This window comes from Musca vetustissima, unplaced genomic scaffold (assembly GCF_032173495.1).
Source record: "Musca vetustissima isolate MV318-11 ecotype Yass unplaced genomic scaffold, APGP_CSIRO_Mvet_v1 utg84077, whole genome shotgun sequence".
Classification (NCBI taxonomy): domain Eukaryota; kingdom Metazoa; phylum Arthropoda; class Insecta; order Diptera; family Muscidae; genus Musca; species Musca vetustissima.
In genome coordinates, this window is record NW_026881945.1 from 1 (window position 1) to 22613 (window position 22613).

At 32.5% G+C, this 22613-nt stretch overlaps 4 protein-coding genes across 4 annotated transcripts; 1 reads left to right on the forward strand and 3 right to left on the reverse strand.

Annotated features, from left to right (window-relative positions):
* Positions 1-1466: 1466 nt before the first annotated feature.
* LOC133328046 (glutathione S-transferase 2) lies at positions 1467-2105 on the reverse strand. The gene has a single exon (XM_061536595.1). It carries the CDS (start codon positions 2097-2099, stop codon positions 1467-1469), a length of 633 nt encoding a protein of 210 aa, XP_061392579.1. The 5' UTR covers positions 2100-2105.
* A 6831-nt stretch (positions 2106-8936) lies between these two features.
* LOC133328045 (glutathione S-transferase 1-like) lies at positions 8937-9578 on the reverse strand. The gene has a single exon (XM_061536594.1). It carries the CDS (start codon positions 9576-9578, stop codon positions 8937-8939), a length of 642 nt encoding a protein of 213 aa, XP_061392578.1.
* A 7748-nt stretch (positions 9579-17326) lies between these two features.
* Positions 17327-17962, forward strand: LOC133328047 (glutathione S-transferase 1-1-like). The gene has a single exon (XM_061536596.1). It carries the CDS (start codon positions 17327-17329, stop codon positions 17960-17962), a length of 636 nt encoding a protein of 211 aa, XP_061392580.1.
* A 3466-nt stretch (positions 17963-21428) lies between these two features.
* Positions 21429-22061, reverse strand: LOC133328048 (glutathione S-transferase 1-1-like). Its single transcript, XM_061536597.1, has one exon. The coding sequence runs from the start codon at positions 22056-22058 to the stop codon at positions 21429-21431; it is 630 nt and encodes a 209-aa protein (XP_061392581.1). The 5' UTR covers positions 22059-22061.
* Positions 22062-22613: the final 552 nt, after the last annotated feature.

Consider the following 22613-nt stretch of genomic DNA (forward strand, 5'->3'; position numbering starts at 1 on the left):
AATTTAGCATTTAGCCATATGGAAGCAATTCATAATAAATAATCCACTTCCTGCATAGCAGAACCTTCCTGGAGGTAAGTCCCGGTTTGGACACCGCTTGAGGTGCTTCACCGTTCTTTGACCACGATCGTTTCCGCACAGAGTTATCGTATGTGATCCATTTCTCATCTCCAGTCACCATCCGTTTAAGAAGTGTGTCTATCTCATTCCGTTTGGCCAAGGCTTCGCATATGGAAATTCGATCCATTCTATTTTTTCTGTTAATTGGTGTGGCAAATATATTATGCCATTAAATACAAATTTTGTACTTTTGCATACAAGATTCTCCCATTTGGTCCACTAAATATTAAACGAATATTATGAACGACATCATATCACTTTCTCTGGTCTCTATAGCGACCAGGCAAACATAAAAGTTGGGTCCATTTCATTCCCTAAGTATTTTCCGGCCATTATCAGAAACCATAGGTGTCATATGAGACTGATACCGAAACTAGTGTAAAATTTCAGCTAGTCTAGATATGATGATCGGCATACTAAAAGGTGGCTCTAGAACCAATACTTCGTGGCGTAACAAATCACAAACACACAGAAAAAAATTTATGAATATTTTCATAACTTCATTCTTAATTAATTTGTACCATATTGTGCATGTACCTCGCTTAGAATACATGTAAAAATTCTTATAATCATGAGAAACCCAATATTTTTCCACAAAAACTGTAAAGATTTCATTAATATCACAACTATTTTCCTACTTCGCCCTACTCATTTTTCCTCTCTCTCTCTTCCTTTTGACAAAATAAATGTATTCCTTCCAAGAACCAACCACTATTAATTTTTCGGCTGTATTTTGCTATCGTCTCCTCTCTCCCCAAACAACAAATTTGTTACTTTTACTCGACTACTGTTCAGTTGCTAACAACCACCAACTTTCCACCCACTCGATTGTGACTAGCTTTTCATTCCATTGTTTTTATTTTTTTCAGACACTCTTACCGTCCCCTGTATTTGTGTTATAAAATTCGTATATGTATTTTCCAAATTATTTCGATATAAATGCTGAAAAAAATATATCAAATAAATGTTGATACGAGTAACAAAATTAACAAATATTTTCTGTGCCATAGAAAACCGCCACCACCACCAAAAAACTCCTAACTCTTTGGCAAAAAACCAGTATTAAAAGTTTTATGAATTGAATTCATAAAATGCAGAAATCCGGACAGTAACAACACCTTCTAAACCATATTCATATAATATACGAAATATTTCTTTTATTTTTATTTCTTGGCACACTTATAATACTCTCACAAAATAGTTGTGTAGGGTACAATCCCAAGAATCTTCCATATAAAAGAAAGGCCAACATTTTAATATTTCAAAATAATTATATTTTTTAATATCTCTACAGAAATTTAGAATACAATTTCAAAATCACACAAAAAAACTAACATCTAATTTATTCACTTTTTAAAATACTTTTTCATTTCCAAACAACCAGCCCAATTTTCATCCGCCCCGGGGGCAGTTTCTTTAAGCATCGAATACCAACGCCATAGATGTTCATATTTTTTAAGATCCATTTGGACCACATCAAATGTACTGACAGAAGCCAAAAGGGCTAAATCAGCCAAAGTAAGACAATCACCAGCAGCATATTTTGATTGCGATAAGAATGTATTCAAAAACTCCAAGGCAGTTTCAAATTTCTTAAACAACTCAGGATCAGCAGGTTTATTTTCACGAAATTGTGGATAAGCATAATCGGCATAACTTTTATATAAAGTTCCCATATCGAAATAGAGACGTTGATTGATCAGGGCACGTTTCTTGGGACAGCTTGGATATAGGGGATCGTCCTTTTTGCCATATTTCTCAACCAAATAGATCATAATGGCACGAGATTCCCATAGGGCGAAACCATTATCCACAAGCGTTGGAATGGTGTGTTGGGGATTGATTTTCAAAAATTCTGGTTTTAAATGTTCGCCCTCGAAGAGATTTAGAAGTTTTTTGTTTAGCTCTATGCCTAGAGCTTTGGCTGTCATTATCACCGAACGACATGGTGCTGAAAGGGGTAAATAATAGAAATCCATAGCTGGAGAAAAAAAATAAATTGAAATTAATTGGTGGAATTTATTTTTTTTTCATTTAACATTGTAGTCTATATTGTCCGTAAGCGGAACAGATTGCATTTTATTTGAAATATTCTATTAACCCATAAGTTCACGAAGTAAACATTTTGCAACGAAAATTTTACGAAATTCAATTTCTTCTTATTTCATACAATTGAACACATTCGAGTAATAATGATTGGGTCCAATTAGTTAATTAAACGAATGTATTAACATTAATACAGCGAACGTGCTGATAAAAAAGAATACTATACACCTATAATTTTTTCTATTAACTAGCCTACCTTTTTGTTAGGAATCCGATGTGTGCTCTGTTAGATGATTCACAACTGACTAATTGTGAATTCTAAATATTTTGTGTTGAGGAAAGATTTTAACTGCTCAACTGTTTTCAGATAATTTTTTAATATCTACTGAAGAGACAGGCAAGAGAAGATTATTGTAAAAATGTGTAGAGTAATGTTGTGTCCTCTCCCATTTGTTTATTTCGTAATTTATTAAAAAAATAGCTGTACTACAATTAATTTTATAGCCAAATGAAATCAGTCAATTTATAACATACCCCCAGAAAATGTTGATAAGAAAAATGAAATTTATGTCGCTCATTTCCTGTAAGACCGGCATAAATCAAAAATCGTGATTTTTGAGTTAATGATGCAAAATTGTTCGCTATATCAGGTTTTATTTTGAGTAAAAAAAATCTCATACACTCTCTGATTGAGAAGCTTTTATCGGTAAATTGTCTAATATGATCTGAGAAAATATCCTATTTCACACACTTAGGTTGAAAAATTCGGCCAGGAATTTGAACATACGAACAACCAGTGAGAGGAGGAAAAATAGTAGGACGATGCCGACCATTTAATAATATATTCCTAGGCAAGGCAATATATCGCGATCCGTACATATATCTTCCCATTTTGACTTCAATAAAATTGATATTAGGTACCGAATCATACACACATATCACAACAATTTTCCTATTTCACTGTACTTTATCACTGTATACTATAATGTTTCTTGTCTCTCACTCTCTCACATAAAAAGTGTAGTCCTGTCCAAAACAAAAAAAAAAAAAAAAAAACATTCACCATTCGTTGTTCAGCTGTCTGTTCTCTCCCATTACATGGTGTTTGTTATGTTGCTTGACTACTGTATCTGTTTGCTAACAACCGCCGACTTTCCACTCACTCGATTGTGACTAGTGTTGCATTTCATTGTTTCTTTATTTCAGACACTCTAACTGACCTCTGCATTGGTGTTACAAAATTCGCATATGTATTTTCCAAACTATTTCGATATTAATGCTAAATACAATATAACAAACAAGTGTTGATACGAACAACAAGCCCAACCGAATGTTTAACCTTGTGTATGGTTGTTCTAAAGACGCAGAACATGAACACGTAAGTAGATAAGAAGAAACGATACAAGACATAACGAAGAAGAGGAAAACACAAATCAAAACCAGTAAGCGGAGTAGTAGAGTCGGACGGGGCCGACCATACGATACCCTACACAACTACCACGGAACTCAAATTCTCTGCGGATGGTTTATACCGAGCCTGGGCAATATTTCGTGATATTTGCACCCTCTTGCCCGATTAGAGGTAAACAGCTCCTCTTCCTCACACTGACATATTTTCTGAATATTACGAGTATTCAGTACAGCTATTGTCCAAATTCCCTTCACCGTGGGTTGTGTTGTGATGTTCGGCTTTCATTTATGGTCTATAGATTGACTCGAAAATAACACAAAAAATTAAGTTTTCGGTCCACCTCATTCCAAAATTATTATCTGATCATCACCGAAAATTATAGGCGTTGTCCTTGACCATAACTGGAACCTCATGGAAAATTTCAAAGCGATCAGCGCTATAGTTCCGCTCTCTAGAGTGATAATGGGTTACAAAATAATATACGGATACGGAGATACCTGTAAATATTTAGGCGTAACTCCCACATCCGAGCACATACAACAATATAATTGGTCTTAATTTAAAGGTCAACCACTCGTCTTGGATATAATATAAACTTCTCGGGTCTATGTCCTTCAGGGGTAAATATATACGCTATAGAATACAAATTTTGTAATTTTTCACACAAAATTCAGGGTCCATTTGACCCGCTAAATATTGACCGATCTTTATAAAAACAGGCATGCTTATTCTTTGGCCGGATCCCCTTCTCCATGCAAAATTTCACGATGTTCGGGCCATTATTGCGACCTCTGGAGCGACCAGAAAACCCGACAAAAATTTAGTATTTGGTCCATTTCATCCCCTAAATATTAAACGATCTTTTCTTTCATCCTATTGTCCAGGAATTTCCGAATTTGAACAAAGTTTGAAAGAAATAACGATATGTAAAGTTTGGATGAAATCGGTTACTCCCTTCGAGTGTTATCGTGTGCACCAGCCTGCCAGAAAGACGGACGAACTGATTAATCTACTCAAAGTTGTTTGAAACATATTTGGTCCAAAGAAACATGGGGTCTAAAACCAATATTTCGATGATGCACATATTTCATTAGCCATAAGGATGGGGACATATAAATCTGCCAGCTTCCATAAATCCGAACTACCGAAGAATACCGCGAAGAATACCTCAAAATACCTATCAGAATCTATATTGTGAAATATGTAAAAACATGCATATGTATTGATTATTTTTTGCTCAGGATACCTAAATTTACTAGCTATATTGTACCAAGTCTACGGATTTTACGTGGGATGGAGTAATTTTTCTGTCTTTTTCAGCTCGTTTGAAGTATTTGCAAAATGCGAATTAAATCAGTACTACTTTGACATTTTATCAGATTTATAATTTAAAAATAGTGACCACTTCTAGGGATGTACAAAAAAGAATGGATATATACATAAATAGAAGATTGAATACGGAACGGAATTGCATATAGAAATGTGTTGTTGTACCATGGACCACCATTTATACCTGCAACCTTTTCATTTTTCCCATAAAATTGTTTTGGTGTTTACCTGAATGGAGTTTTCAAAATATGCCAATTACGTTCAGTTAACATTAAAACACTAAATATACAAAATAGGTTGAACCATAATATTGTTAATATTTTTTGTCCATATAACTTCTGTCATGTCGGTTTACACATCTATGTGTATGTGTTTAATACCCGCATTCAAAATTCCTTACATACTTTGATTCCTTAACTAGAATACTAGAGTAGGAGGACGAGTACCACATGTCAGGAATGATTTTCTCTAGTGACCCAAATTATTTTTTGTTTCAGTATTCAAACATTCCACACAGTTTTTATCATCACCTTCAAATCGGTAATAGAGGGTGAACCACTTTAAAATGCATGTGGAAGTGAAAATGTGTCCAGATTTAAGTGAATGGCGGTACAAATACCGGCATTGTGTGGGTTATAATTGAAACTAGTTTGTAAAAAAATATATATTTGTTTCTATTAAACTCAGAGAAAAATGTTCGTACATAAAATTACAAAGAAATATCTTTCTAAATAAAATTTTTTGAAGGTGTAGATTTTTAAAAGAATATTTTTCAAGGCCTGTCCTCACAATAGGCGTGGATTTTTAAATTATTTTTTTCGAGGCCTATCCTCACAATGGGCGTGGATTTTAAAATTAATATTTTTCAATGCCTATCTTCACAATAGGCGTGGATTTTTAAATTAATATTTTTTGAGGCCTATCCTTGAAATAGGAGTGGATTTTTAAAAGAATATTTTTTGAGGCCTCTCTTAAGCGTGGATTTATAAAATAATATTTTTCGAGACCTATCCTCGAAATAGGGATGGATTTTTAAATTATCCCAAGCGTGGATTTTTAAACGAGGCCTATCCTAAGTGTGGATTTTTAAATTAATATTTTTCTATGCCTATCATAAGAGTGGATTTTGAAATTATTTTTTTTCGAGGCCTATCCTAAGCGTGGATTTTGAAATGAATATTTTTCGAGGCCTATCCCAAGCGTGGATTTTGAAATGAATATTTTTCGAGGCCTATCCAAAGCGTGGATTTTGAAATGAATATTTTTCGAGGCCTGTCCTAACCGTGGATTTTGAAATGAATATTTTTCGATGCCTATCCTAAGCGTGGATTTTGAAATGAATATTTTTCGAGGCATATTCAAAACGTGGATTTTGAAATGAATATTTTTCGAGGCATATTCAAAACGTGGATTTTGAAATGCATATTTTTCGAGGCCTATCCTAAGCGTAGATTTTGAAATGAATATTTTTCGATGCCTATCATAAGAGTGGATTTTGAAATGAATATTTTTCGAGGCCTATCCCAAGCGTGGATTTTGAAATGAATATTTTTCGACGCCTATCCCAGGCGTAAATTTTGAAATGAATATTTTTCGAGGCCTATCCTAAGCGTGGATTTTGAAATGAATATTTTTCGAGGCCTATCCCAAGCGTGGATTTTGAAATGAATATTTTTCGACGCCTATCCCAGGCGTAAATTTTGAAATGAATATTTTTCGAGGCCTATCCTAAGCGTGGATTTTGAAATGAATATTTTTCGAGGCCTATACTAAGTGTGGATTTTTAAATGAATATTTTTCAAGGGCTATCCCATGCGTGGATTTTTAAAATAATATTTTTCGAGGCCTATCCTAAGTGTGGATTTTTAAATGAATATTTTTCGAGGCATATACTAAGTGTGGATTTTTAAATGAATATTTTTCAAGGCCTATCCTAAGCGTGGATTTTGAAATTAATATTTTTCGAGGCCTATCCTAAGCGTGGATTTTGAAATGAATATTTTTCGAGGCCTATCCTAAGCGTGGATTTTGAAAGAATATTTTTCGAAGCCTATCCTAAGCGTGAATTTTGAAATGAATATTTTTCGAGGCCTACCTAAGCGTGGATTTTGAAATGAATATTTTTCGAGGCCTATTCAAAACGTGGATTTTGAAATGCATATTTTTCGAGGCCTATCCTAAGCGTGGATTTTGAAATGAATATTTTTCGAGGCCTATCCTAAGCGTGGATTTTTAAAAGAATATTTTTGAAGACCTATCCTATGCGTGGATTTTTAAAAGAATATTTTTTTCGAGGTCTATCCTAAGCGTGGATTTGAAATGAATTTTTTTCGAGGCCTATCTGAGGCGTGGATTTTTTAAAGAATATTTTTCGAGGCCTATCTAAGACCGAGGCCTATCTGAGGCGTGGATTTTTTAACGAATATTTTTCGAGGTTTAACTAAGGCCCAGGCCTATCTGAGGTGTGGATTTTTTAAATAATATTTTTCGAGGCCTATCTGAGGCGTGGATTTTTTAAAGAATATTTTTCGAGGCCTATCCTAAGCGTGGATTTTGAAATTAATATTTTTCGAAGCCTATCCTAAGCGTGAATTTTGAAATGAATATTTTTCGAGGCCTACCTAAGCGTGGATTTTGAAATGAATATTTTTCGAGGCCTATCCTAAGCGTGAATTTTGAAATGAATATTTTTCGAGGCCTATCCTAAGCGTGGATTTTTAAAAGAATATTTTTGAAGACCTATCCTATGCGTGGATTTTTAAAAGAATATTTTTCGAGGTCTATCCTAAGCGTGGATTTGAAATGAATTTTTTTCGAGGCCTATCCTAAGCGTGGATTTTGAAATGAATATTTTTCGAGGCCTATCCTAAGCGTGGATTTTGAAATGAATATTTTTCGAGGCCTATTTTTCGAGGCCTATACTAAGCGTGGATTTTGAAATGAATATTTTTCGAGGCCTATCCTAAGCGTGGATTTTGAAATTAATATTTTTCGAGGCCTATCCTAAGCGTGGATTTTGAAATGAATATTTTTCGAGGCCTATCCTAAGCGTGGATTTTGAAATTAATATTTTTCGAAGCCTATCCTAAGCGTGAATTTTGAAATGAATATTTTTCGAGGCCTACCTAAGCGTGGATTTTGAAATGAATATTTTTCGAGGCCTATTCAAAACGTGGATTTTGAAATGCATATTTTTCGAGGCCTATCCTAAGCGTGGATTTTGAAATGAATATTTTTCGAGGCCTATCCTAAGCGTGGATTTTTAAAAGAATATTTTTGAAGACCTATCCTATGCGTGGATTTTTAAAAGAATATTTTTCGAGGTCTATCCTAAGCGTGGATTTGAAATGAATTTTTTTCGAGGCCTATCCTAAGCGTGGATTTTGAAATGAATATTTTTCGAGGCCTATCCTAAGCGTGGATTTTGAAATGAATATTTTTCGAGGCCTATCCTAAGCGTGGATTTTGAAATGAATATTTTTCGAGGCCTATCCTAAGCGTGGATTTTGAAAGAATATTTTTCGAGGCCTATCCTAAGCGTGGATTTTGAAATGAATATTTTTCGAGGCCTATCCTAAGCGTGGATTTTGAAAGAATATTTTTCGAAGCCTATCCTAAGCGTGAATTTTGAAAGAATATTTTTCGAGGCCTACCTAAGCGTGGATTTTGAAATGAATATTTTTCGAGGCCTATCCTAAGCGTGAATTTTGAAATGAATATTTTTCGAGGCCTATCCTAAGCGTGGATTTTTAAAAGAATATTTTTGAAGACCTATCCTATGCGTGGATTTTTAAAAGAATATTTTTGAAGACCTATCCTATGCGTGGATTTTTAAAAGAATATGTTTGAAGCCCTATCCTATGCGTGGATTTTTAAAAGAATATTTTTTATCTTTCAGGTTAAAGTCATGTTACAGATATTTTTTTCTTCTTAATATAAGAAAATATAGACTATCGCGAGTAACTTCAAGCCAAACATGGATTTCCTTCTCTCATTCCCTCTCTTTTGCATTTGATGTTGCATTTGCCTCTCATTGCTGGTTTCTGGGTTTGAAATATTTCATATCGTTGCAGTCGATAACATTTTCTTCATAGCCAGGGATAACCTGTTTGCAGTTGGCGTACCATTTGGCCACATTGGGATATTTGCTGTAATCGAAACCGGCCATATCGAAGTTAGTCATGGTCGAAAGCAGCGAAATATCAGCAATGGTGTATGTATCGGTATCGGCAACATAAGGCTTGGCAGTCAAGAAGGTGTCCAAAAGCTCAAAGGCCTTTTCAATTTCCTTGAATTTTTCGGGATTTGGTGGTTGGTGGAACATCATAATGGGGCGATAGTAATCCATGAAGCTGGTGAAGAATACGCTCATATCGAAGTACAAACGTTGATTGATGATGGCCTTGGTTTTGGGTACTTTAGGGTACAACAGACCGCTCTTGTCATATTTCTCAGCCAAGTAGATGAGAATGGGACGGGATTCCCATAGAACGAAACCATCATCGACAATGGTGGGGATGCAGTGTTGGGGATTCAATTTGACGAAATCGGGATTCATATGTTCACCGTCCATCAGGTGCAAGACTTTCTTGTTCAAAGTGACACCAACAGCCTTGGCGCACATATCCACAGCACGGCATGGGGGAGACGGAGGCATATAATAGAAATCCATGATTTATTTTCTTATTGATCTGGAATTGCAATCGATTTCATTAAGCGGAAAATATAATAAGAATTTTTCGTTATATAAATATTTGATTGTTTTTCTACCTGTGTTCTCGCAAATAGGTGTCTCCCCGTGAAAATGTCTTTATAAAATAACTTGTCGAATCGTTCCGAACCGATGTTTGTTGGGCCAATTATTTATTGAGGATTATCAAACACAAAAGTGGTATATTTATGTTATGTTATCATACCGCCCGATAAGATTGTGGAACATGTTTATATGACGTAAAGTTCTCCTATCGTCGATATGTTACAAAAGTTATTTTCCAAACTTCATTCAACAACAATAGAAGAAGAAAAAAAAACTATGATTAACACTTTATTAATCGACTTGGTTGGTTTTTGCTATTTGTTTGATGTTGGTGGAATAATAGCGGTGTGCAAATATAATCGCCATGTTTGTCATCAATAGTTCGTATCATGGCTAAATTATCATTTGAACACTTCGAAATCATATCACATACTTGTGTTTGGAATTCACGGAAATATATTTTGATTGTAAACACTGTACAACAAAAACGAGGCTATGAATGACCTTGGGAAGTGTCCACGCCATCTAAAGGCTCAGAAAATAATTTTCTTTAAAAATCCACGCCTTCTAAAGGGGCAGAAAATAATTTTCTTTAAAAATCCACGCCTTCTAAAGGCTCAGAAAATAATTTTCTTTAAAAATCCACGCCTTCTAAAGGCTCAGAAAATAATTTTCTTAAAAAATCCACGCCTTCTATAGGCTCAGAAAATAATTTTCTTTGAAAATCCACGCCATCCAAAGGCTCAGAAAATAATTTTCTTTAAAAATCCAAGCCTTCTAAAGGATCAGAAAAAATTGTTCTTTAAAAAATCCACGCCTTCTAAAGGCTTAGAAAAAAATTTTCTTTAAAAATCCACGACTTCTAAAGGCTCAGAAAAAAATTTTTCTTTAAAAATCCACGTCTCATAAAGGGTCAGAAAAATATTCTTTTAAAATCCACGCCTTCCATGGGTCAGAAAAATATACTTTTAAAATCCACGCCTTCTATGGGTCAGAAAAATATACTTTTAAAATCCCCGCCTTCCATGGGTCAGAAAAATATTCTTTTAAAATCCACGCCTTCCATGGGTTAGAAATATATTCTTTTAAAATCCACGCCTTCCATGGGACAGAAAAAATAATCTTTAAAAATCCACGCCTTCTATAGGGTCAGAAGGCTTCCTCAGGCTTCCTACCAAAACTGAATCATATTAATCAACTTTTTAGGGTAGCTCCCAAATTTGCATTTTTTACGTTATAAATCTTTATTTCCTCTATCAAAAAATGTCAATAGTGATTAATGTTTCAGAATAGCCCCCTATAACCGTAACCTCTATTATTCTGTATTTTGCAAACACGTTTAGAAGAATTATCAAACCTTCCTACCAAATTATAGGTCAATTTTTTGGGTATAACCCCATCTAAAGATCCACTTTGGGAAGGGTATCTGGCCAACTAATTTGAAGGACTGTTTTGATAATGCTGGGTCAATAAACAGCGGGTCGAATCACCCAGGAATAATATGCCTGGGTGAGAAAGAGGAGATATTGACCTATAATCGGTCATGATGGTGCAAATATCGTGAAGTATTGATCCGCAGAAAATTAACATTCCGTGGTAGTTGTTTAGGTTAACATACGGTCGCTCTGTCCGACTATACTGCTCAACTCACTGATTTTTGAATATTTTCTGATCAATAAGTGTGGCTTTTTGAAGAATATTTTTAGGAGGACTATACACATTTTTGAAAGAGCTTCAGGACAATAGTCAGAGTATTTTGGATAATATTTTTACACAACACTCATTTAAATATCTGTTCCGTCTCCAATGTTTCAATATGATTCTTCAGAGGATTCTTCAGAGTATATATTGACATATCTTCCATATAAAAGTCCTGTAAAAATTTTAATTTAGATAGGTAAAAGATAATTATTATATGGCTACAATATCGGCAATGCGAGTGTTCGGATCATTAAATAGCTGTTAGCAGAAAATATTAAATATTTGCCAATGGTTTTCACATAGAATCCCAGTCAATTTTCGGGATGGGTTCATGATGCTATTTCTATTCGAATTTTCAAAAAAAAAGACAATAATAACCAAACAATAGTTCTGTAATTTCGTATTCCTCAGAGAGTAAGAAACTCTGGGCATATAATATAAAGGTCGGGTGCGTTTTAGGTATTTTGAATGACCACCTCACTTGTACAAATTTCGGATCGGGCCCTGTTATTTTTTCAATTAAGGCGACGTCTGTCCAACTTCTGCCAAATGGCCTCATTGAGATGTATTGTTATGTATAACTGAGCAAATATCACATAAATAATTTCGCTTTTTTGTCACACAGTGTAATATGATACTACAAATAAACTAAAGATAGATACATGCTTGAATAGATTAATTGTATATTTCCCAAAATATATAGATTTAACCTTTGTCCAAAACACTGCCGATAATAGCAAAAACAAACTATGTATTTATAAATAGACCTCGGATTTTTGCATATTTTTTATGCTTTATCCGATTGGACTCAAATTTTGTATTTAGGCGTTTCATGCTTTAATTGATCGATATTTGGGGTCATGTCAAAAATATGCAAAAAATATGCAAAAAATATGCAAAATATATGCAAAAAATATGCAAAAAATATGCAAAATATGCAAAAAATATGCAAAATATGCAAAAAATATGCAAAATATGCAAAAAATATGCAAAATATGCAAAAAATATGCAAAATATGCAAAAATATGCAAAATATGCAAAAAATATGCACGGTATGCTAGGTCGATATGCGTTAAATATATGCAAAAAATATACAAAATATGCATTGTCGATATGCAAAATATGCAAAAATATGCAAAATATGCAAAAATATGCAAAATATGCAAACATATGCAAAATATGCAAAAATATGCAAAATAAAACATATGCAAAATATGCAAAAATATGCAAAATATGCAAAACATATGCAAAATATGCAAAAATATGCAAACATATGCAAAATATGCAAACATATGCAAAATATGCAAAAATATGCAAAATATATGCAAAATATGCAAACATATGCAAAATATGCAAAAATATGCAAAATATGCAAAAATATGCAAACATATGCAAAATATGCAAACATATGCAAAATATGCAAAAATATGCAAAATATATGCAAAATATGCAAACATATGCAAACATATGCAAACATATGCAAAAATATGCAAACATATGCAAAATATGCAAACATATGCAAAATATGCAAACATATGCAATATATGCAAAAATATGCAAAATATATGCAAAATATACAAAAATATGCAAAATATGCAAACATATGCAAAATATGCAAAAATATGCAAAATATGCAAACATATGCAAAATATGCAAAAATATGCAAAATATGCAAAACATATGCAAAATATGCAAAAATATGCAAACATATGCAAACATATGCAAAATATGCAAAAATATGCAAAATATATGCAAAATATGCAAACATATGCAAAATATGCAAAAATATGCAAAATATGCAAAAATATGCAAACATATGCAAACATATGCAAACATATGCAAACATATGCAAAATATGCAAAAATATGCAAAATATGCAAAAATATGAAAAATATGCAAAATATGCAAAAATATGCAAACATATGCAAAATATGCAAAAATATGCAAAAATATGCAAAAATATGCAAAATATATGCAAAACATATGCACGGTATGCTAGGTCGCACTATTAAAGATAGAACTTTGAAATTTTGCACATATATTATTATTACTCCTAGGATGTTTGGTATTGGAAGTGGGATATATCGGTCCACGTTTTAGTATATCGCCATATAACGGTTAAATATGTTTGCATGTTTTATACATATATTTAGCAAATTTTTCATAATGCCCCAAAAATCTAACAGTTGAACCATGAAACGCATACATACAAAATTAGATTTCTATAGGTTAAAAACAAAGAAAGCACACAAATTCGAAAACTACCATGAAAAATCTTTTTTTTTTTTTTTTTTTTTTTTTTTTTTTTGATTAAAATAATTGCATATGTGAAATATGTTGCTCATATTTTGCATATTTTTGCCAATATTTTTCATATTTTTTGCATATTTCTCGCATATCGACCTAGCACACCGTGCATATTTTTTTGCATATTGTGCATATATTTTTGCATATTTTGCATATTTTGCATATGTTTGCATATTTTGCATATTTTGCATATATTTTGCATATGTTTGCATATTATGCATATTTTTGCATATTTTGCATATTTTTGCATATTTTGCATATATTTTGCATATTTTGCATATGTTTGCATATTGTGCATATATTTTTGCATATGTTTGCATATGTTTGCATATTTTGCATATGTTTGCATATTTTGCATATATTTTGCATATGTTTGCATATTATGCATATTTTTGCATATTTTGCATATTTTTGCATATTTTGCATATATTTTGCATATTTTATGCATATATTTTGCATATTTATTGCATATCGACCTAGCATATTTTGCATATTTTTTGCATATTTTGCATATATTTTGCATATTTTGCATATTTTTTGCATATTTTGCATATTTTTTGCATATCTCGTGCATATGCAAAATATGCAAATATGCAAAAAATTAAAAAATATGAACCCTTCAAATAATTCTAAATCCTTTGAAACGAATTTGTGTCCAATCAGAATTTCGATATCTTCATTATTAAAAAATATGCAAAATCCGAGGTCTATTTATAAAGCACTAGTGTTTATAACCTATATCATGGGATTACTGATATCTACAGCATATGATTTATGGAATTATTATGTTATTAATCAGCGTTAAATTTCAATTTGATATGCAAACAAAAATGAGTCAAGCTCTGATAAAAATTGAATAGTATCGATACAGAATATTCATACATTTTAGACTTCATTCATTAGACTTGAGTAGGTTAAGTATACGAGGTCTGATCAAAAAATAATTCATCTGACAGTTCCTTGTAAATTTTTCTTGTATCCTCTCAATCGGTTTCTATCATCGGTTTTGGAAAGAGGAAAAAGTCAGAGATGGCAATGTACGGTGCATGAGGCATAGCATCGGTTTTGTTTTTGACCAAAAACCCAAGCACATGCATTGTGTTAGCTGGTGTTCTATCATGGCGCAAAGGCTTGATTTTTAAGGAATTCGTTTAGAGGGATCATCATGGTCATATGCGTGGATTTTTAGAGCGATAATCAGGGTCATATGCGTGGATTTTTGTAAGAATGGTCGTGCACTTTTGAAGAATATTTTTAGAAGAACATCAGTTCTGGTTTCTTTACAAAATACTTTTAGAGGGACCATCAGGTATGGTATACAAATAGGGGTCATAGGCTTGGATTTTTCAAAAACTATTTTTGAAGGGATCATCAGGCTTTGTCTGAATTTTTTTAAAAAAAAAAAAACTATTTTTAGAGAGATCATCAGGGTCATATCCCTATATTTTTTTTAAATATTCTTTGAGGGATCATCAGGGTCATAGGCCTGATTTTTTTTTAATATTCAGGGCAAAATTTCCATCGCCATTTAGATCAAATCGGTCGAATATATCGGCCAATCGGTCATTAAACATAACATACGTTATTCTAAAACCATTTCTGTAGCCTGGGCAAATTTGTGTATCTTTGGTGCGACATTCAAATAAAATCCGACGAAAATATATATAGGACCTACATCTTAGTCTGAACCGACTTCAAACAAAAATTAGCACAGTTTATAAATCTTAAATCTCAACCGCTGGGTAGTTTGATGCACCATTTATGTAAAATCGGCAAAAATACGCATGAAGCTACATCTAATTCTTAAACGATTTTGACAAAGCATAATGTATATTCTCAGTTCGTAAGTTGGGAGTTTGTTGCACCATATAAAGGTAATCGAACGCAAATATGAGAGGAATATATAGTTCTAAACCGATTTTGGTACGCTATGCAAAATCTCTCTCTATATAAACATGTCATTATCATGAGTTCAACAGTGCAGTAACAGCAACAGTCTACTCCAATATCAAAACATTTTGGTAGGGAGATTTGAAACCCAATTTGAATCCGAAATACCAAATAGGAACCAATAAGGTTTAAAATATGACCATACTCCCGAAAATATCGAAGTTTTGGAGGTATGTTATATGGGGACTTCCCTTAAAAGTGACCAATTTTGATCTTTTTTTAATTACAGCCAATTTGGTTGAAAAACAGGTCAAAAACTCCCAAAAATATCATAACTTTGTTGAGTAACTTTATATGGGGGTAGACCTCGATGTGGTCCAATATTGAAAAATTTTAGTAGAGAGGTTTTATTCCCAATAGGAACAAAAAATACTAAATTACAGCTAATTCGGTTGAATAACACCTTCAAAATACCTGACAATTAGGCGCCACCATTATATGGAGGCTCGATATAGCCAATTTTGGAATTTCATCTGACTGCATACAAAAGACAACTATTGGCGATCCAGCTCAATTCGCTTAGAGGCTAACCTAATTACAACAGACGGACATGTGTTCTATGTATCTTCAACGAACTTAATATACTACCCTTTCTATGGTGGAGGTAAAAAAATCGAGATAAGGTGAAAATTACGTAAATTACTTTGCAGCCACATTTTGGGGGGTGGAATTTTGGAGTGGGACGAAAATCCTTGGCGTCATAGGTCTAGTTATTGGCATATCTTCAGTCAAACGAAATGAGGAATATTTTTGTAAAACATGTCCTACTTTTATCCCAAGTCCTTGTGGATATTTTTATGCCCTTCACCACTCTGTGGTACAGGGTATAATGTCTTTGTGCATATGTTGGTAACAGGCGAAAGGAAACGAGATGGTTCCTTTGCAGAATATGAATAGAATCACTTTTTAAATCGATTTATGCATGTCCGTCCGTTCATGTTAAATTGTAAACAAAGTACAGATCGCATTTATGATCCCAATTGGATGAAATTTGTTATAGATCACTTACTTGGGCCAAGAACGAACCCTATTGAAATTGGGAAAAATCGGTTCAAATTTAGATATAGCTTCCATATATATTTTCGTCCCCCGGGTTCGACTTTTCTCCGTTCTTTGGTTCAACAAACGATTTTCTTTTCGGCGTCAAATCATTTAAATGGAACTCTTGGATTCTAAAGATTCAAGTATGATCTTGCAACTTGACAGACAGTCGAACATACACTGTTTCCCTAACCAATGAACGTATAGACTAATGTGAAAAAATTAGCATGTCAATCATTAGCCATCATAACACTCCACATTTATTGAAATCGATATCGATGTTATTCTAAAATTCTTTTCAAACTTCATTTCAATACAAATTAACCCGTTATATGTAAATAAAACGCTATATATTTTGTAGTTATAAAAATCTGATTAAATTATATACAAATTTATGCTGTCACCAACACTACCACCATCCGCACTATGTGAATGGGTTATAGACATTGTTTAATCTATACGCTTGTCTGCGATAGCCTGTTATCGGCAAGAAGTGTTGAAATAGTACAAAACTTGTGAGTAGCCACTCAAAGAGAGTGTTTTTATGTTGACTTCATAGAAAAAATTCATTTCAAAAGAAATTTCGATTTATTCAAAATCGCCAGGTAAGTTTCCATTAGTTTTCAATGAAAGAATTATTTTTGACATAATAATTAATTACAGTCATGGATTTATATTATATCCCCTCATCTGCTCCCTGCCGGGCAGTGCTAATGACTGCCCAGGCATTGGGTGTTGACTTAAATAAGAAGTTCCTGAATCTTCGCAAGTCAGAACACTTGACACCTGAATTTCTCAAAATCAATCCACAACACACTGTACCCACGCTGATCGATGGTGATTTTGTTCTCTGGGAATCTCGTGTCATTATGATGTATTTATGTGAAAAATTCGATGCGGCAGGCAATTGGTATCCCAAATGTCCAAAACTTCGTGCTATAGTCCAACATCGTATGTTATTTGATTTGGAAATATTATATAGAAGTTTTGCCGATTACTTTTATCCAACAATGTTGAGGGGAGAACGTGCCGATCCCAAAATGTATACAAATATTGAACGTGCATTTGAAATGTTCAACACCCTATTGGAGGGTAAACAATTTGCTGCTGGCGATTTTGTAACTATTGCGGATATCTCGTTGTTATCGACGGTGACCACATTCGATTCGGTTAAATTTGATTTGAGTAAATATCCCAATGTGGCTAGGTGGTATGAAGCGTGCAAAATTGCTGTGCCTGGTTATGCTGAAAATTTGGAGGGATGCAAAATATTCGAAAAGATTTTCCGTAATAAATTGTAATTATATTTTTAGGATTTTTTTAAATAAATAAAAATTATTTAAAAAATCTACGACTTATGTAGGCCCTTGAAAAATTTTTTTAAAAAAATCTACGACTTATGTAGGCCCTTGTAAAAATTATTTAAAAAAATCTACGACTTATGTAGGCCCTTGAAAAATTTTTTTAAAAAAATCTACGACTTATGTAGGCCCTTGTAAAAATTATTTAAAAAAATCTACGACTTATGTAGGCCCTTGTAAAAATTATTTAAAAAATCTACGAATTATGTAGGCCCTTGAAAAAATTATTTAAAAAATCTACGCCTTATGTAGGCCCTTGAAAAAATTATTTAAAAAATCTACGCCTTATGTAGGCCCTTGAAAAAATTATTTAAAAAATCTACGCCTTATGTAGGTCCTTGAAAAAAATATTTAAAAAATCTACGCCTTATGTAGGTCCTTGAAAAATTATTAAAAAATCTACGCCTTATGTAGGTCCTTGAAAAATTATTAAAAAATCTACGCCTTATGTAGGCCCTTGAAAAAATTATTTAAAAAATCTACGCCTTATGTAGGCCCTTGAAAAAAATTATTTAAAAAATCTACGCCTTATGTAGGTCCTTGAAAAAATTATTTAAAAAATCTACGCCTTATATAGGCGCTTGAAAAAATTATTTAAAAAATCTACGCCTTATATAGGCGCTTGAAAAAATTATTTAAAAAATCTACGCCTTATGTAGGCCCTTGAAAAAATTATTTAAAAAAATCTAAAAAATAAACTTATTTAAAAAATCTACGCCTTATGTAGGCCCTTGAAAAAATTATTTAAAAAATCTACGCCTTATGTAGGCCCTTGAAAAAATTATTTAAAATATCTACGCCTTATGTACGCCCTTGAAAAAATTATTTAAAAAATCTACGCCTTATGTAGGCCCTTGAAAAAATTATTTAAAAAATCTACGCCGTATGTAGGTCCTTTGAAAAAAAAAATATTTAAAAAATCTACGCCTTATGTATGCCCTTCAAAAATTATTTAAAAAATCTACGCCTTATGTAGGCCCTTGAAAAAATTATTCAAAAAATCTACGCCTTATGTAGGCCCTTGAAAAAATTATTTAAAAAAATCTAAAAAATAAACTTATTTAAAAAATCTACGCCTTATGTATGCCCTTGGAAAAATTATTTAAAAAATCTACGCCTTATGTAGGCCCTTGAAAAAATTATTTAAAAAATCTACGCCTTATGTAGGCCCTTGAAAAAATTATTTAAAAAATCTACGCCTTATGTAGGCCCTTGAAAAAATTATTTAAAAAATCTACGCCTTATGTAGGCCCTTGAAAAAATTATTTAAAAAATCTTCGCCTTATGTAGGCCCTTGAAAAAATTATTTAAAATATCTACGCCTTATGTACGCCCTTGAAAAAATTATTTAAAAAATCTACGCCTTATGTAGGCCCTTGAAAAAATTATTTAAAAAATCTACGCCGTATGTAGGTCCTTTGAAAAAAAAAATATTTAAAAAATCTACGCCTTAAGTAGGCCCTTCAAAAATTATTTAAAAAATCTACGCCTTATGTAGGCCCTTGAAAAAATTATTCAAAAAATCTACGCCTTATGTAGGCCCTTGAAAAAATTATTTAAAAAAATCTAAAAAATAAACTTATTTAAAAAATCTACGCCTTATGTAGGCCCTTGAAAAAATTATTTAAAAAAATCTAAAAAATAAACTTATTTAAAAAATCTACGCCTTATGTAGGCCCTTGAAAAAATTATTTTAAAAATCTACGCCGTATGTAGGTCCTTTGAAAAAAAAAATATTTAAAAAATCTACGCCTTAAGTAGGCCCTTCAAAAATTATTTAAAAAATCTACGCCTTATGTAGGCCCTTGAAAAAATTATTTAAAAAATCTACGCCTTATGTAGGCCCTTGAAAAAATTATTTAAAAAATCTACGCCTTATGTAGGCCCTTGAAAAAATTATTTAAAAAATCTTCGCCTTATGTAGGCCTGTAAAAAAATTATTTAAATATCTACGCCTTATGTAGGCCTGTAAAAAAATTATTTAAATATCTACGCCTTATGTAGGCCTGTAAAAAAATTATTTAAAAAATCTACGCCTTATGTAGGCCCTTGAAAAAATTATTTAAAAAATCTACGCCTTATGTACGCCCTTGAAAAAATTATTTAAAAAATCTACGCCTTATGTAGGCCCTTGAAAAAATTATTTAAAAAATCTTCGCCTTATGTAGGCCCTTGAAAAAATTATTTAAAATATCTACGCCTTATGTACGCCCTTGAAAAAATTATTTAAAAAATCTACGCCTTATGTAGGCCCTTGAAAAAATTATTTAAAAAATCTACGCCGTATGTAGGTCCTTTGAAAAAAAAAATATTTAAAAAATCTACGCCTTAAGTAGGCCCTTCAAAAATTATTTAAAAAATCTACGCCTTATGTAGGCCCTTGAAAAAATTATTCAAAAAATCTACGCCTTATGTAGGCCCTTGAAAAAATTATTTAAAAAAATCTAAAAAATAAACTTATTTAAAAAATCTACGCCTTATGTAGGCCCTTGAAAAAATTATTTAAAAAAATCTAAAAAATCTTATTTAAAAAATCTACGCCTTATGTAGGCCCTTGAAAAAATTATTTAAAAAATCTACGCCTTATGTAGGCCCTTGAAAAAATTATTTAAAAAATCTACGCCTTATGTAGGCCCTTGAAAAAATTATTTAAAAAATCTACGCCTTATGTAGGCCCTTGAAAAAATTATTTAAAAAATCTTCGCCTTATGTAGGCCCTTGAAAAAATTATTTAAAATATCTACGCCTTATGTACGCCCTTGAAAAAATTATTTAAAAAATCTACGCCTTATGTAGGCCCTTGAAAAAATTATTTAAAAAATCTACGCCGTATGTAGGTCCTTTGAAAAAAAAATATTTAAAAAATCTACGCCTTAAGTAGGCCCTTCAAAAATTATTTAAAAAATCTACGCCTTATGTAGGCCCTTGAAAAAATTATTCAAAAAATCTACGCCTTATGTAGGCCCTTGAAAAAATTATTTAAAAAAATCTAAAAAATAAACTTATTTAAAAAATCTACGCCTTATGTAGGCCCTTGAAAAAATTATTTAAAAAAATCTAAAAAATAAACTTATTTAAAAAATCTACGCCTTATGTAGGCCCTTGAAAAAATTATTTTAAAAATCTACGCCGTATGTAGGTCCTTTGAAAAAAAAAATATTTAAAAAATCTACGCCTTAAGTAGGCCCTTCAAAAATTATTTAAAAAATCTACGCCTTATGTAGGCCCTTGAAAAATTATTAAAAAAACTAAGCCGTATGTAGGTCCTTGAAAAAAAAAAAATATTTAAAAAATCCACGCCTTATGTAGGCCAAATTAAAAAAAAATATATACTTATTTAATAAATAAATTTATTTTATATCTACACAAACGCATTACAACCTTTAATAACTGCTAATAATTAGAATCACTTTTCAAAATACTTCTTATAGCTTTGGCAGGCCTCAAAATTCTCAGCAAAACCAGGAACAGCTGTTTTGCAGGCTTCATACCACTTAGCAACATTGGCATATTTGCTGATATCAAAATTAGCAGTTTCGTAGGTGGTCATTGTTGCCAAGAGAGCTATATCCGCAATTGTTATCACATCGCCAGCAGCAAATTGTTTACCATCCAAAAAGGTATTGAAAAATTCAAAAGCTTGTTCGATTTGTTTAAACTTTTCTGGATCGGCAGGAGCTTTCTTCATAATCTGTGGATAATAATAATCGGCAAAACTCCGATACAGTGTGCTCATATCGAAGTACAAACGTTGATTGATAACACCACGAAGTTTGGGACAATCAGGATACCATTTTTTGCTGCTGTCATATTTGTCACACAAATAAATCATAATGGCACGAGATTCCCACAGAGTAAAATCACCATCGACCAAGGTGGGAATGGTGTGTTGAGGATTGATTTTCAGATATTCAGGTTTCAAATGTTCACCTTTGGTGAGGTCCACAATTTTTTTGTTCAATTCCACACCAACAGCCTTGGCGGTCATTTCGACAGCACGACAGGGTGCAGAGGGTGGCATATAATAGAAATCCATAACTGAAATGACAGGTTTTTTTAATTATTTTTATTTTAGGATAACCAGGAACTCTAAAGCCAATAATTAGTGTATTTTTATTATTTTTTTAAAGTTTTAATGTAATTATTTGTAGTCCCTCTCACCTTGTTGCTTGTTGTGTTATCGTCTTAAGAAATGATCACCTTTCCATGAGTTCAGTGCATTTTATAGCCAATAGTATTGATTAAAAAAAGCCCTTTGCCCAATTTCTAACTTGATTTTCGATAGCAAGTCACCGTGACCGAGTGTGTAGATTAGCAACTATACAGAACCTTCTACATGGTAAATCAACTAAAAGTTGCTTGAAGATAACTTCATTTATGTAGTTGGAAATTAAATAAAAATCAAACGATTCATTGAGGTAGGTAGAATACCGGTTTTCAGAAGTTATCTTTCCAGTTTTGAAAGATTTTTTTTATACGATGCCAGATCTTCTGGACGTTTTCATGGGATAGTTTCGACGTCATAGACATACACCCATGATTCGTTACAAGTTATAGATCATGGTTGACACAATGTTCAACAGCTCCTGAG